The 17,986-nt window shown below is 39.2% G+C and overlaps 1 protein-coding gene across 1 annotated transcript; it reads right to left on the bottom strand.

Moving 5' to 3' along the window:
• Nucleotides 1-319: 319 nt before the first annotated feature.
• Nucleotides 320-1,393, bottom strand: LOC132607768 (uncharacterized). Its single transcript, XM_060321848.1, has one exon. It carries the CDS (start codon nt 1,391-1,393, stop codon nt 320-322), a length of 1,074 nt encoding a protein of 357 aa, XP_060177831.1.
• Between the last annotated feature and the right edge of the window lie 16,593 nt (nt 1,394-17,986).

The following is a 17,986-nucleotide window of genomic DNA, read 5'->3' as shown; positions in this document are numbered from 1 at the left end:
TATAATGTCATCTGCAAACAATATGTACCACGGTACCTCTCCTTGAATGTGGCTTGTTAGAGTGTCCATTGCCACAACAAACAGAAATGGGCTAAGCGTGGACCCCTGGTACAGGCCCATCGTGACTGGAAAGTGTTCCGAGTCACCTCCAACCGTCCTCACCCAGGTCTTGGCTCCATCATACATGTCCTTAATCGCTCTAATGTATGCTACAGGAACACCTCTAGCTTCCAGACATATCCACAACACCTCTCTTGGGACTTTGTCGTAAGCCTTCTCAAGGTCGATAAACACCATGTGCAAGTCAGTCTTCTTATCCCTATACTGCTCCACCAACCTCCTCACAAGGTGAATGGCTTCTGTAGTCGAATGCCGGCATGAATCTGAACTGGTTCTCCGAAATAGAAACTAACTTCCTCATCCTTGTTTCCACCACTCTCTCCCAAACTTTCATTGTATGGCTCAACAGCTTGATACCCCTATAGTTGTTGCAGTTCTGAATATCCCCCTTATTTTTATACAACGGGATCATGGTGCTCCATCTCCACTTTTTAGGGATCTCCGCTGTCCTAAAAATAACATTCAACAACCGCGTAAGCCACTCCAAGCCTCCCCTACCCACATTCTTCCAAAATTCTACCGGTATTTTATCTGGCCCGGTCGTTCTCCCCCTGCTCATCTTCCGCATAACCCTCTCGACCTCTTCATCCTTGACCCGCCTGCAGTATCCAAAATCGCGGCGCCTCTCAGAGGGCTCCAATTCTCCTAAAATGATGTTTCGACCCCCTTCTTCGTTCAGGAGTTTATGAAAGTAGGACTGCCATTTGCGTCTAATAAAGGCATCCTCCACCAAAAATTCCCCTCCCTTGTCTTTGATACAATTCACTTGATCCAGGTCCCGAGCCTTCCTCTCCCTCACTCTGGCTAGCCTGTACAACTTCTTGTCCCTGCCTTTTTTCCCTAAATCTTCATACAAGCGTCCAAAAGCAACCGCCTTAGCCGCCGTAACTGCTAACTTCGCCTCTTTCCTCACCTTCTTATACAGCTTCCTGGTAGTCCTCTTCTCTTCCTCGTCTGTGCTCTCTACTAGCTTTAGATACGCTGCTTTCTTTGCTTCCACTTTACTTTGTACTTCTCCATTCCACCACCAGTCCCTTTTGTGTTTGCCAGAGTAACCCTTTGAGACCCCCAACACCTCTCTTGCCTCTTCCCTGATGTTAACAGTCGTCGTAGTCCACATACTACTCGCATCCCCGCTACTCCTCCAGGCTCCCAATGCCCTCAACCGCTCCCCCAGCTCCTGGGCATTGTCCTTGTTCAAAGCGTCCCACCTAATCTTCGGCTGACCTGATACAACCCTATTTTTCCTCTTTCTTTTTATCTCCAGGTCCATGACCAAGAGCCTATGTTAGGTCGTGAGGTTCCCGCTCGGGATAACCTTGCAGTCCGTGCATAGGCGTCTATCGCACTTCTGGGAAAGTAGGTTATCAATTTATGTCCTGGCCCTCGTACTCCGAAAGGTGACCAAGTGCTCTTCCATCTTCTGAAAACTAGAGTTCGCTATCACCAAATCGAAAGCTCTTGCAAAATCCAATAGCACCGTACCTCCCTCATTCCTATCACTAAACCCGAAGCCTCCATGCACATTGTCACGACCCAAACCGATGAGTCGTGACGGGAGTCTGACCTCTAGCGACCAAACACCCCTATACTTATATCTGAATCTTACTAAACATCATGGGCCCATAATGGCATGAACTGATCTCATAAAAGGGAAACATCAAAACTCTGTACAATCTGCATATATACACAACATGCGAAAGAACAGTGCAAGCCAGCTAGGCTGCTACATATACTGTACACAAAAGAATAGAAGCCGACAAGTCTACACCATCTGACTACTACATACAACTGTCTACAGACCTCTACTGGAATGAAAGCTGTAGAAAGGACGGGACAGGGCCCCGTCATACCCATATGCATACACATCTCAAAAGGGTGGCATACCAAAACTGACTACAGCTCCGGATCAAATGGAGCGTACTGACCACTGCTAGATCTAGAGGTCCTACTGAGCTGGACCACCTGTCTGTCTACCTGTACCTGCGGGCATGAACGCAGACCCCCGAGCAACGGGGAGTCAGTACGGATAATGTACTGAGTATGTAAGGCATAAGAACAACATATATATATATATATATATATAAGATCTGAACTCATAAGCTGAAATGACTATTTGCATATACTTGTATGAACTAGTATCTGCCTGTATCTGCATAAATCTGTGTAACTGACAATGCCACTATGGACGCATAATATGCATGCGCATGCCTATCAATGAAGGTCATACATCTATATATGTGTGCATATATAACGCCTGATATATGTGCGTATATAATGCCTGTAAAGCCTCTATGGCATCTCATCATATCATATCGGCTCCTTTGCGGCCATAATCAATATCATCATTAATGTGCACCAGCTGATCAGGTAGTAATGCGTATATAACGCTCATCTCCCTTTTCCATACCCTGTATACATATAATACTTGCGTATATAACGCCTTTTGGTCACGGGCCAATGTACATGGATATACAATGAATGTAAAGCATGAATAAACTATATACATAAAACTGGCTACATAAGACTGGACCCATGAACAGAAGGATCACCCATGAACGGGGCACATGAACATCAAAGAATGAAGTACTCCTAATGCTTCTAGGAATAGAGTAATGTGGAAGCTCACTTACTCGCTTGTTGGATCATACCATAGGATCATGCCAAAGGAAAGAAAGAATGGCCTTAACATACCTTGACGTATATCAAATTGCCCAACTTCTACCTCTTGAACTTGCAAGTCTATAATTAAAATAATATAGGCCTCGATTAGACTATTTACCTCGCTTACTAATCATTTTAAACACGAATAGAGCTTGACAATTTATGGGCAACATTTTCCTTATAATCTTAACAACTCTTCAACTTCTCATTCGATCCAACATCAACCTCAATACCCACAACACGATGATAACACATATATTTAGCACAATATACTTAAATCCATTTCCAATCATCTCTTAAAATAACTCTAAGTCACTATCTTGTCCTTCATCAATCTACCACCCCCACAAATACCTTATCTTTACTTAAATCACCAAAAATCTTAATAAAAAACTCAAATACAAGGGTAGAAATCATTTACATACCTCGAGGGGGGTCAAAAATCTCAAGAATCACTTCAACTCCAACTTCCCTAGCTTTACAACCTTAAAGAAACCCTAGAAGCAACCTTCTTCTTCACAAGCTCGGGTTTACAGGGTCCGGGTCTTGTCAAATCTTCACTAATATGATGAAAAATATTGGGAGAGAATATATTAGGGTTTTTCTGACTTGGAATGAGGAAAATATGAAATAGGGTCGTGAACCACCTATTTATACTCGGAATTAAAAATAGCTACATCGGTCAGGTTCGACGAGCGGGTCGATGACCGTCGATGTGTCGACGGTCCGTCGACATGGTCGACAACCCGTCAACGATGACTGGTGTTGACACCCAATTTTATCCCTCCTTTTCGTTTAATTAATTTCACTATGCTTCTCAGTCGTGAAAATTCCCCAACAAATGAGTTTGGAATATTTTCGCTAATTATTACACTATTTTTCGAGATATATTTCCCTTAAGTTAAGGAATTTTTTTTTATTGTTTCCTAAAAATTACCAAACATCATATTTTCATAATTAAAAATTGCTAAACAACATTCTTTACAATTAAATCACTCAAAAATAGTGTTGATATTCCTATATCGATATTAGCATCGGCATTTCTCCTTTAATACTATTTCTTACTATATTAATCATCTTTCACTCTATTTTAAAACTAAATACGTATGTTAAATACTCGTATTGCAATTTATATAGGTATACATTTTGTGGGAATTAATTAGGACCAAGGAGCATATTTTAATTAATTGATTGAAGTAAGAAGGGATGACAAAATAATTCATCTACCTAAAATTTGGGCCAAATTCTATTCCTATCCTACAAAATCTGTGGCCCAAAAACGTTCAGCCCAACATCAAATGACCCGGCCCAACCCCTGCAACTAAATCCCCTAACTAAAGTCTTCAACCCATTATTTTCCATTCTAACTAAACGAACCAAACAGCCCCTTTTTTCTTTTCTCCTTAAACCAACAGCCCTAACCAAACCATAGCCGCCATGTCCCATCTCCGCCAGCTCCACCGTCGGACCGCTGGTCCTCGACGCCACCGCCATCACGTCTCCTCAGTACCCTCACCCTTTCTGCGAGATTATAGAGCCATCAATGCTCTGCAAACTAGCTTGTTCAACTTCCAAAGAGGGCAAATGTGAGAATCTTGTGAATACAAGGATGATTCGATGGATAACAGCCTCACCCCATCTTCAAAGCTCGGTTTGCTGAGAAACCTTTCGGATTTTTGGCTCCAACAGCTCTTTCCTTTCACTTCACCTCTGAAAAAGGTGAGAATCCGTCACTTTTTCTTCATCATTTCTTTTTTCGAAATTTCAGATTCCCCCCCCCCCCCCTTTAATTCGATTTTTAAATGCAAAATCCCCTTAAGGAAGCTGTTGAAACCCCCTCAGCATTTGCCTATAAATACGGCCTTCCTGGGCTGTTTTAGATAAGTTTTTGAAGTGTAGAAAATCCCCTTTACGTTGATAGGTTTCAAGTGTTAAAAATCGCCTCTTGAACAAACACCTCCACAGCTGAAAACTAAGTTGAATTTTCAGAAAGTATTATTCCTAATTCTAAGTTTTTTTTTTTTTGGTTGTCGAAATCCCCTCCTTTGGTTCTCGGCTGAGCAAGGATTACTCCGAGCGGATTCGGAGACTCGACGACGACAACAACCTCAGTTTGCTCTCACGGAGAAGGTAATCACATTCGTCCTATCTTCGTCTTTAATTTTGTTAAAGTAGAAAATGTAGTCGTCAAGTATTTCTCATCGTTTATTTGGTTTAGTTGGCTAGATTGTGTTCGCTCGTCATTTGTTGTAAGTTAGTGTAAAATGACTAATCATACTTAGAAGAATTGTTGGTTCATTCATCTAAGAGGTATGCAATTTTGTTGCTTGGCTAATTTTCTGTTTCAGTCATTCATCAAAAGCTGCTACGTCCTTATTTTTCGGCTTAAAGCATGGCTTATTTCATTAGTCTTTATCTGTGGGTGGTTTACCGCCTTTCTGGCAAACTGGACAACATATGTGGTGTTTTGAAAACTTAGAAGGGTCAGCTTTGCTAAGTTTTAAGCTCATTTTCTTGTTTTTACGTTCAGCATGCTTACTACTATAAATTACTGGTCATTTGATTTATTTGTAAACTAGTTTGGGTTCGGGGGGATTAGTTGTTGTCTTGTCTCCTCTCTTAGTTTAAAACAGAACTCTTTGATTGGGATTTATTTTGAATGATGAGCTTTGAAGTTTAAGTTTGAATATCTAGTTTAAAGATAGGTTCTGGATTTTACTTAAGTTAAGTTGAGAGCTCTGTCATAGTTTTTCTCCAATTTGGGACTTATCCTATTCTTAGTCTCTTAAGCTTAAATGAATATGTCTTTCCCAACTTTCTTTTTGTTCTTTTTTTTTTTACCCAAGTTTGTTTGTTTGAGTTTATTAGAACTTGTATATAAGCTATGCATCTCTGTTTACTCATTTTTAAGTCACTACTCTCCTTTGGAGAATGGTTTAAATTTGGTCTTAAATTGAAGGAGTGTGAATGTTTTTGGTTCCTAATAAGAAGCTTGAATATGTAAAAACATGTTAGCTCTGTTTTGACTTAAACTCATTTAAAGTTTAAACCAGATCTTTACAGCATGTTTGGATGAACAGTTGTCCTTTTGAAGTTCCTTGTTTTGGTTCAAAAGCTTAAATAGTTCAGTTAAGGTAACTAATCACTCTAATGAACTATGTATAATATAGATAAGCATAGATCACTTTGTTTTCTTTCAAAAAATGTGTCTGAAGCGTTGATTTATCCTTTCTAGATTGAAATTTCTATATTGATTTATAAACATAGGTTAGTGTCCAGTTTGCTGATAAGAGATCAACTAATCGACTTGCGTTTAGTCTCTTTTTGAGTGTTAACGACTGAGGTTTTCTCGTCTCAAAAAATGGTTTTTAACAATGAAAATCTTAAAGACTGCATAATAACCTGCTGTTTATTTATTTGGATTCTGTAGTCTACCTGTATTTAGTCGTTGCTGGTTTAGATGACCTTTAGGATGAATCATTGTCCAGGTCAAGTCAATTTTGAATCCAATTTTTTTTTTTTTAAATTTTGTTTGTTTTCATCATTCATCTAGAATTCTAGATGGACTTGGGTTAACCACTTAAATTTTAATACTTGTCTTACTTGACTGTTCCAGTTCTAGATTAAGCAGGGAGTTTCTGATCTTCTATTTTAGAACTCTTAAGCTAGACTAAAGGGTGATGTTTGGAAAGGTAAAAACGAGTTAATATGAAAAAAAAAGTCTCAGGCTAGTAGTCTGGCAGTGAGTACGAATCAAAAAAAAAAAAAGAGTTCAATATCCGAAATCTAATTGATCTATGGTTAGAGATAAGTAGATAGCTGTTGGTGTGTAGCTCCTCTAGTTGAAAGAAATGATTAGTAATCCTTTTGAATAAATCTAGGAGTAGTAGTCGTATTCATTCAAGAGTTTGTTTGTGTGTTCTCTTTTCAATTAAGTGAAGATGGTGAGTTTATTGAGTCGTTGTGCCTTGTATTGATCTTAAGAGTGCTTAATCAGTCCTACATGAATAGATTAGCCTCTTCCTGCTTTAAGCTGTTATCTGTAGGCTTGGTGAGTTGAAACCCGAACTGGTTGTATAGCCCTTTAGAGTCAGTTTTTCTTAACAGTACAATGCTATGAACATGGCAAAAGAAATCTAAGATTATCATAGGTAATTAGTATTTCCTTGAACTAATTCTTACTGTCTTGCAAGCATGTGAATGCTCTGAATGTGAATCACTTGAATATGCTAAACCTTCTTCTCATGCCCGTAACAGTGTGTTAGAATACATGGTCTAATTACTATTAGATCTTCCTGAGTGCTTTACATGCCTAGCTAACCATGAATATGGTATAAGTTTGTTGGTTAGCCACCTTTTTTTTTTCTTCATCCAGATTACGACTTGATGTAAAATTATTGACAGTATTTGCTTATTTTGAAATCTGAATGTTTGGTATTGAGATTCATAACTAAGGTTCTGAGAAGTTTGCTAGAGCTTATGTGCTTAGTTATAGATTTTCATCTTTCCAGATCAAGTTACAATTCTAATCTTTTTCTTCTTCTTATTGATGTACATGTACGTGGCTGGGAGTATCTTTGGAGTTGTAGTAACTCCAACCTCTGCCCAGATCTGAAGAATCAACAGCTGTATTCTTTGTTCGAGCTAGCAGTCCCATCTCATTCGCGTCTTGAGCCTCCGTCCTTCCTCTTTTCACAATTTCCCACCTTCGTATCAGTTTGTATATGTTTATATCATTCGACTAACATTTTGTGAACTTGCTATTTGTACATATGCAGTACTTGGTTTGTGTTTGTGTTTGTATAAGCCAATCGAGGATGATGGTAAATTTAGTCACTACTTTTCCCTCTCCCCTTTGGATAATTAATCTTGGCTTAGGCTTGTTAGAATGATAATCGCCAAATGATTTTCAGCTTTTGTTTATGCACTTTCAGGTTAAAAAATGATTTCCAACTAAAGGAAATTAACTAAAAAAAAAAAAAATCCTTTTTAAATTCATTGCTCATCGAACTAACGTTTCCATTTAAATCCATTTTAACAAAAAATTAGTGATCTAAATAGGGGTTTCAAAAGGGTAAGATGCATATTTCATGGGCAATCATTTTTATTTAATGCTAACATGAGCATGCTCAAATTCTGCAAAGTTTAATACAAGGAAATCATATTAGGACCCAAGTATAGTGGTCCAAGTATTTTCAAGAACTACAAGATATATATTCTACTTTATATACAAAGATCTTATTTTACATGTATGTATACTATTCTTATTTTAAATACCTTTAATCATTTTCTCATCACATGCATACTGTTACGGGCTGCTTTCATTGTGCCTTGGCGCCTGCAACTTTGCGCGCCCGAGCGGGCCAAACGAGTGTTAGCCGCACAGGCAGTGCTAGCCCACAGGCAGTGTCAGTCGCACAGGCAATGCCAGCCCACAGGCAGTGTCAGCCCCGCAGGCAGTGTCAGCCCCGCAGGCAGTGTCAGCCGTGCGGGCGACGTGCACCAACATAGGTTCTGAAGGACGGGAGTCCACAATCATCATAGATATGCTCCATTGCATATCCTAGGAGCAACAAGGAAGTTTAGCAAGGATCTGAGATGAGCCCACGGGTCGTCGACGCACGAGCGACCCCGTGCGAGCCTGAGTGTCAGTCCCGAGCATTTCCGAGCCATGGATGAAATCTTGGGATTTCGGGTGAACACACCCTTCCTAGGATGTTATTGAATATGCTTACCAAGTTTGGCGTCATTTGAACATCATTTGCCTAAGGGCTTGACTTAGCCAAGGAGCAATGTCAGTGTCAAAGCTCCCTAAGGCCATATCTCGTTCCACGAGCATGGGGATGAGATGAAACTTCATGGAGGAGTGAAGGAAGTCAAGAGAAAGAGTTAGGAACAGACGACGCCTTATTTGGAGTTCGAATCATTGAGAAAGGCCAAGTGTGATTCTCGGGCAGAATCATAGCCAGTGCTAAAACTTGGGCTTTTCTTTTTAAAGCATATATAAGGGGGGCAGAGGTGTCTCAGCTCAGCCAGCCTCCCCCGTGCGTGCCACCATCAAGCCGTACTAAGTGAGCAACCTTGGGGGACAACCTCAAGGGCCTGCCTAGGCATCCCCAATGGATCCTAGGTACCCATACGAGTTACACAACTCTATGGGCGGCGCTCGGCCACAGGCCAGCGTTGGGCGCCCAACGAGGGCCGGAGGCTTGACGTATGGACCGACCATGCCCTGCGGGCTATCCTTGAGAATGAGAAAGCCCTCCGTGCCGATTGGACACTCGAGGCACCTCTCCTGAGAACCTCGTGTGTTGACTTGTGAGCTTGGCTCAGGTTCAGCCTAGCGAGCAAGGATCCGTTGGCCTAGAGGTGCAGTCGTAGGGCGACGCTGCACCATGCAAGACGGAAGTATGTCGCGAGGGCCACATTTAGCAAAGCCTCATCATAGGCATACTACAAAGGACACACATGACACAGGCCAAGGATTCAAGAGTTGCCCTACTCAGGTGTCGCACCGCTCAGGTGCACAGGCACCAGACCGGTGTCAAGCCTAAGGATTGGACTGTGCGCGCACCAGCGACGCTCAGCACCAGGTGAGGGACTGTCATGTCCGTAGCCGACCCCAAGTGTGCGTACAGGCAAGGACCCAACATATGAAACATGCCATAGGGGCATACGAGCAAGGCAAGGCCAAGGCCTTGACATCGAACCAGAAGCACAGTTGAAGCTAAGCTTCCAAAGCCATGGACACAAGGTCGTGCCATGGATCCTGGGACTATCATTAGGCTGGCTCGTAGTCCGCCTGGACTACGGGCGCCGCACGGGCCATTAGTGTACCGCTGACATTATGAAGGAGGCGGCCCGTGACAATACGTATGTACGTTATATTATAAATACTTATCTTTAGTATACATTATATACAAAAATCATATTATACCTCATCTTCTAAAATATACATACGTACTCTTTTGAAAACAATATATATATTCCTAATACATATAATTTTACATCTTGTCTTAATTGCTTTCCTTTATTATGGGTGTACCAACATGCTATTTTCATACGCGCATACTGTACCTGTACTATCTTATTTTTTATTAATTCCCTTAGTTGTATTTTCATTATATGTACACATATAGTATCATCGCGTCATCATAACTATTTTTTTAGTATTCACCTAGGATATACTATCACATATGTGGATTATTTTCTTATAAAAATATACATTTCCTTGTTCTATATGACACTTACTATTCTCATATAGAATAAATGTCATACATATTTTCCTCATGCACATATTAGCATTAACTACTTCCTTTATATATATGCACTTACTCACATAGCTACAATTACGTTAAAAATCCCTTTTTATACAAATAGTTTTGAGAGAGTAGTTTCTTTTCCGCAATTCTTTAAATAGGTGATAATAAATAATTAAATAATCCCCCTCTAGTGTTAATTAAACTAAGTTTAAAGACTGTCCTCGGATAGGCTCTGAGGGATGCTTAATACCTTCCCCTCGGGGTAAATAAAACCCTTACTTAGAATTTCACAGGTTTCAAAGACTAAAAAATGGAGTCTACATTTTACAATTGGTTTTCTAATATTTCCTAAAATTAGGTGGCGACTCTGACAATTTGCAAAACTAGAGGAAATATAGTCATAAGTTGTGAACTAGTTTTAATCCGTTAAAAATAAGGCATGACAACTGGTGTTCTGCAGATTTTTCTGATTCAGTTCAGATTGCGTCGATTCGATTCGTTCAACTTCTAACTCTATAAATTGCCAGGAATATCTGCTGGTACCCTTGTCACAGGATAGGACACTTTCTACCTCCAAAACTCAGACACGAATCTCAATTCCAAGGGTATACCCGACTAGGAAACCATAGGTTCTACTACCACGAAAACGAGGGGTGTAACACACATCATCATATCCCCTAGCCGACGTCCCGATGTGGCCATAGAAATCACCACCAATAAAAAGTTTCTCTGAGTGTGGAAAACCCCGTACAACCTCGACCAAATCCTCACAAAATTGCCTTTTGATCTCCTCATCCTGGCCCGCCTGCGGTGCGTAAGCACTAACCACGTTTAAAGTATGCCCTCCAACCACCATCTTAATGGTCATCAGCCTATCACTTATAACTCTAACCCATCTACGTCCTGAGCCCTATCTCCCACCCATCTAGACTCCTGGACACATGCTATGTTGATCTTCCTCTTCTGAAGAATCTTCGCTAACTCTATTGACTTTCCCGTTAGGGTGCCAATGTTCCTGGACCCAATTCTCAGCCTAGCTGCTCCCTTAACCCTTTTCCTACCCCCACCCCTCCTCCCCCCTGAGGACATGACCTTACTCTACCATCATCCACCGCAGCCACTATAATAAAGGTCGAGCTAAGGTGGCACCAATACTATACAATCAAAAAATAGAACTATATGGAGTAGAAATACAGGAATAACTTCGTTAAAACAACGGAACACCAGAAAAATTAACTAACTATAGCCGGAGGTACCAACTCCAGGCTGGACGTACAGAACCTGAAATAGTTGCTAAGTAGTGTTTCTGCTGCTGCCGAAACACTGTCGCTGGTCGCCCGTGCCGGAGTTACTGTTCATCGGAGTACTGTTCACCGGAGTTACTGTCACCGAAAAGTACTGTTCACCGGTAACTGTCTGCTGCTCAGTTTCTACCTGTATTGCGGGACCACAAGAAAACCAAAAAAAAGGGAAACGAAGAGAAGGCTAAGGGGAAGAGAGATACCACACAAACCCGACAATGGTGGTACGGGTCTGCGGTGGTTGTGGAAAGCAGTAGAAGAAGGAGAGGAGAGGAGAGAAAGACAGAGAGAGAAGAGAGAGAGAAACTGAGCTGTGGGAGAAATGGAGAGGGAGAGAAAAGAGGAGAGAGAGAGAGAGAGCTGCTGCCGACTTACCTGGGGTGACACCTCTGGTGATCGCTGGTCAGAAAAACTTACAGGTCAGGTCAGATGTTAGATGTTACCGTTGTGGGAAGAGAGAGGAGAGAGAAGAGAGATATAGTAATATTGTACAGTAGAATAAATTAGGTATAATTGAAGCAAGTGCATATTACCGAAATGCCAAATGAGCGATCTTACGCCAAATGGAAGTGTTGGAACGCAGTGGCAACATCAAATCCAGTGTCCACTAGCCGATAATTAGTTTGCGAAGGTTTTGATTAAAAAAATTAATATATCACTAGGCGCCCCCGAATAATTTTTTAATGGAAAAAGCTCAAATATATCATAGAACTATTCGAAATGCCTATCCAGGGATCTTAGTAGCTCAATTGGTTGACTACCTGAACTTTTACCTTATTGGTGAGGTTTCGATTCCACCATGCAATTTCCTCTCCTATTTCCCCTTTCCCTACCCCCTATGTGATTAAAATGTCTATCAATGCCACTCGTAAATAGTTGGATATAAAATACCCCCGCCGAGACACATTTTACCCTTTCATGTCATTAACCACTAACGACCCATACATCCGATTTTATAAGCCAAATTGTTGATTTTAAAATATCAGATATGCCTCGTGTCATCCAATTAAATCACCCACATCACCTAACCAATTCAATCTATTTTCACCCACCTTGTATCCTCATTTCCCTCATTTGAACAAGTTATGTTAATTTGAAGAAAATCAAACAACTAATTTCATCGCTTCCAAAATTGGACAATGATCCTCTGTTTTCCATTTCATGTTCTTCTCCAAATTCAAGTTGTAGCGCATTTTCATTTTCATCTGAAGCTCTCAGCTAAATCCTCAAGGACTAAATCAGTTAAACCAAAATGTAGGGAGACGAGAAAATTATGGATACAGTGAATTTCATTTCGCTTGACGACTATAAAACAAAAAAAAAAGAAAGGAAATCTGAAGAGTGTTTGTATTGAATAGTTGCTAGCTCAATAATAAATGAACTTATAATGAAGCTTTGATGATTTGACAAATAATGTATCCAATGACAATCAAGGGAGAAATCAGGAAGTCATTTGAAGAATCAAATATCCAAACAGATCTCCAACAGATTCAACGAAGCAATCATATCTACAAACAAACTGCTCAAAGGAACTAATCATTATTATCACGCAAAAATGAGAGACTGAAAAGCTATTTCATGCTAACTAGGAGGAAATAAAATATTGACTGATTCCTATTCGATGAAAGGTTGGATTTCAAGTTATGAAAATATTACCATAAGTTGATCAACATGGAATTAGCATTGAAGCAGGAAAGAGGAAGCCGACGCGCATACAAATAAATAAAAAGGAAGATCCAAGCAAAGAAGGTTTGGTTTTCCGGTACAACTGATGAAATCAAAACTTGGATGGATTCAACATTCAAAGGCGACAACTACTTCTATATATACACAGCACGAACAAGCTTTGGAGCTTAACCACAACAACATCCCAACTAGAGGCAAAGTGAGCGCATTGTTGAAAATGTTAACAATATCAATCAGAAAAATTGGACAAAAGGACTAAATCAGATTAAATCATTGCATCATTGCAATCCACTGCCTTGAAAGCGAGCAAATCGTTTAGACCGGTCGCTCCCCAAGGTTCCACAACACTGCTAAACACTTGCACTAGTGGCTGGAAGTTTGAAGTTGCACAAAACCAATTGCCCAGAAAACAACTCAAGAGGAAAAGATGAAGAGAAGAATTTTTCCATGTTTATAATTCATCAAGAAGAGTGGTTTATATAGGCCGAAAATCTGTAGGGGTCAAAGAGGTCTTAATGAGTCGTTAACCTGGTCATTAAAGAGGACTTAATGTGTCACTAATCTGGTCATTTAAATCAGTCAATTATTCGGCCATTAAAAGGAATTGAAGAGGTAAGAAGATAGTTTGTTTATTCGTTGCATTACACAAGGTTATTTCCAACAATCCCCCACTAATGCAAAGATAAATAGTAAGAACAAATTCTAGGCAAAAGGAAGGAACATGTACTTAAATGTCAATATCTTTCGATTTGAATTAATACGCAATGAAATGAGGCAACAACTAATATCCACAAGTGAAGTACTCTTGAACTGAATGGACATAAGTTGAAACCTCACAACACATAACGTATCCTTAATTTTATGCAAACACCGCAATACTAACAAAGTGTTTTTATGGTCATGCACACACCTTGGGTCTTATGAGTTATCTAGAAAGACGGCTCAAGTCTTTCATAAAAGGCAACCATATATTTACACTCACGTAGGTGATTCCATCAAGTCTATCTTCAACATAGACTACCATAAGGTTATGGAATCATTAAGAACAAAAATAAGCTCAACCTTTCTCATATCCAGCGTGAATCCATTCAGTGCTTCTCAATAGCACCACCACAACAGGTTATGGAAATATTAAGAGAAAAACTCAAGTAAATCCATCAAGTACGTCTAAAAAAATAAATCACAACGGGCTATGGATTAAGAATAAAACTCAACCTTATAAAACACTACCACACGCCATAGGGATATGATATGTAATGTATATTGAGGACTCATATGACTTCGTTTGACCAACAAACAGATATCCACCATACTTACCTCAGTCTATGTGCTTTAGCACTATTCCCCATGACATTTCAAGGATTATTCTCTTTGCAAAACTCTTGGTTACCGAATCCTCTAAATTTCTCTCTAACCTTACAAATTTAGAGGGAATAACACCACACTTCAATAGTTGCTCGACAGTATCATGTCTAACGTGAATGTGTCTTCTTCTTCTTTTTTCCATTGTTTCACACCACTTTTTAAAGCAACACCACTTTTTAAAGCATTCTCAAAGATACAAATCACATTTTTCATGATAAAATATTTTTCTCATTTCATTAATGATATTCGGCTAAAAAGTGTATATTTCAAGTACATTATCGCCTCATATCTTGATTATCGCTGTGCGGTTTATGTATTATTGGGTTGCTTTGAGCTTATTACGTGTTTTATGTGTGTAGGAATTTCTTGGGATTGGAAGAGCCATAAATGAATGATTGACATGAAATCGAAGCAAAAACAATGGAAGCGAATAGAATGAGGTCAACTTGCTCGCTTCGCGAGCTAGACAAGCATGCCAGTGATGTTATTAGCAACACAAATCAGTGAAGTCGTTACAAAAACATCCCCATAGCCCGCAACTGCTGAAAATTTGAAAGAAGGTGCTCGTCAACCTCCTCGTAAAACGAGCCCATATTCGTGCCACTTCTGTCAGACTTTGGATGGGCTTAAATGATTTCCTAAAAAAACTTAGGTCATATAAAAACCCCTAAAGACATATTTTTGAAGGGGAGAGATGCACATAGGGCGGTGACAGAACTTGAACACATTATTTTTGGAGGCAAACAAGCACGGAGCGGAAGAGATGGGATTCAGCTTGGAGTTCCAATTTCTTCCATTATTTTACTTGTTTGTTATGGAATTCTATTGCTATGTTCTTAAACAATATTATGAGTAGCTAGATTCCTTATATAAGGTTTTGACGGAACCTTTTGTAGGATGAATTCTTGTTATGTTTTTATATAATTGATCGGTTGCATTTTCTACTTGTTCAACTTCGTGCTTATTTCAGTTGATTGAATGACCATCGATTAGTTGTTCCTATTTATTATGTGTTGCTCGAGAGAGAATGCATATTTAGGTAGTTGTTGAACAATGTCACTCTTAGGTATATGAGAGATCTATACTGCGGTTTAAAAAGCGGATTTAGAGATAACGAAGCTTTGACGTGGTCATAGTGTGCGGTGATAAATTGCTAGCTAGGATAGTTTGAGAGAATATGTCTAGTAAATTATTGTGATTGCTTGAGAGAGAATTACTATAAGTTGAGTGCTCACGATCCGTAGAGAATTACTTGGCAAGATTATAGATAACGTAGCGAGAAGGATTCCGATAATTGGGGAAACCATAACCCTAGGCCTCCTTAATCTTGTTTTCAATTTCATCCTCTTGAGTTGATAATTTTTACTGCTTTATTATTTATTACTTAAGTAGTTTAAAATAGAGATCTTAATCTTTATTATTCAAGATATCGTTCAAACTTATTTTCTTAGTAATATTGAACAGTTATAGCTAAGGGTAATACTCTATGGGATTCGACTCTGGACTTGTAGACCGGATTATATTTGCAGCAACAGCTTATCCTTTTTAGGACTAAAGTTGCGCGTGATCAAATTTTGGCGCCATTGCCAGGGAACTAACGGTTTTGTTATAATTGTAAAGATTGCTAGATTTTAAGTTTGAATATATATATTTTTAAATTATTTATTTTAGTTGCTGATTTGAGAAACATGGCATCTTTGAACTATGGGAATATTAGTGTTGGTAATTTTACTTTTGATCTTCCTTGTGCATATTGTGGAGGAAAGCACCCGTGCCAATATGGTCAAAATGTTCCGGGGAGCGAGTTATGTGCACCAAATCAATCTTATGTGTGGAATGTGTGTGATATGTGTGGTGGTCAAGATGGTCACTTTTATGGTTGTGCTTATATTTCTTATCCTCCCCCAACCCCTTATTATGGTGGTTTTACTTTTTCTTGTGAAGTTAATAGGAACAAAGAACGACATAATGCTGAAATAAAGGAGATCAAGGATATGTTAAAGTGCCTTTTGGACAAAGATGATAAGAAGAAACTATGGATACAAAGGCAAGAGGAAACTATTCACAAGTTGGAGGCTCAATTGAATCAATTGGTGGAAGCTTTTAAAGCTCAACATGCTAATAATGTCGATAATAGCCAAAGGGAGATCAGAGTAGAACACCAACAATCTAACCAATGAGAAATTGATGATGTCGATGTTGAAAATGTGGTACTAGAGTCAAGCAAGAACCTTGCAAATGCAATTTTAATTGACTCTAGTTTGTGTCAAGAAGAGGAGGTTGATAACAAGTTCAATTTTCAGTTTGAGTGCATTGGTCCTCACTCCAGGCATTTTTCGACATTGTGTTCAGAAGGAGATATAGAAATTGATCCGTACGAGCCGATGCAACAATCAAAGGAAGAGGTAGATGAGTCATTCATTCTGAAATATTTGAAGCTGTCTAGGCAAGGTGACACTCCTCAATTGAAAGCCAAAAAATGCTTAAGGAATTATTTGATTTTTGGCTCATAACAATTTTGTGATCTTTTTTTGACGCTTGAGGCTCGATTGTTTACTTTTATTACCTCCTGTGCTTGAAGTATATTTATTGACTGTGCCCTATTGCTTTAACTTGAGAGTCATGTCCGAACTGTCTGGAGTGGATCCTATGCATTGTGTGAAGTGAGGTTTAAATGATAATCTGTGTCGTCCCTTGCTAGTCTAGAACTTGCCCTGTGTGTGGTCAAAGCGAAATAAATAAGTTGTGACAAATTTAGGAAATGACATAGGCATTTCTTTGATTGGCCCTTTCAGCCGTTTTGCTACCAATGTTAATAATATCTCTAGTCAACCCTTTTGAGCCTATGACCTATTCTTTTGCACCCACATTACAAGTTTATACCCTTTTGTTCTTAATTGCTTGTATTTTTAACCTTTACCTCTGAAAGCACTTGATTTGCAAGAATAAGCGAAAGAAAAAAAAAAGGGAATATGAGTAGCTTTTGGTGGAACTAAAGGAAATGGTGGAGAAAAAAAAGTTTCATTAGCGGAAGGAAAAGAAGAAAAAAATTGATTAAAAAAAAAAGAATGAAGAAAAAGAGAAAAAGAATACTACTTTGTTCTTAGATAGTGATATTGTTTATATGTATTGGATTGAAAACAAAGGGATTCTTGTGATGCATTTGTTTAATGAGCAATTTAATGGGGACTATGAGAAGCATGCGCTGGAAAGTGAAAAATTTGTCTTGTATTAAGGTGCTTAGGAGGGTGGAGTCACTATTTCCTTAAATATATCCTACCTGTCTCTTAGCCTATATTACAACCTATAAAAGTCCTACTTGATCTTAGATTTGACAGGCTTAGATTAGTTGAGTCTTACACTATAGGAAAGCTTATGGTACGACCTTGGGAGGCACATGATTTTTCTGTGTGTGTGTGTGTGTGTGAGAGAGAGAGAGAGAGAGAATATTTTCGATATGTTAGTCCTTATATATTTGAAGTTTATATGAATGTGCGGACTGATTTCTCTTTGATTGGTGAGGGCACATGATTTACAAGAGATTTGTGAGGTACTTTGTTCTTAAGTTCGCTTAGGAAAGCAAGTCAA

The sequence above is a fragment of the Lycium barbarum genome, chromosome 8 (assembly GCF_019175385.1).
Source record: "Lycium barbarum isolate Lr01 chromosome 8, ASM1917538v2, whole genome shotgun sequence".
In the NCBI taxonomy this organism is placed as follows: Eukaryota; Viridiplantae; Streptophyta; class Magnoliopsida; order Solanales; family Solanaceae; genus Lycium; species Lycium barbarum.
The sequence above is the reverse complement of the archived record's forward strand: the minus strand, read 5'-3'. Positions and strand labels throughout refer to the sequence as shown.

Coding starts and splice junctions, on each gene's coding strand:
- LOC132607768 (XM_060321848.1), bottom strand. CDS start 1,393: ATGGACCTGGAGATAAAAAGAAAGAGGAAAAATAGGGTTGTATCAGGT.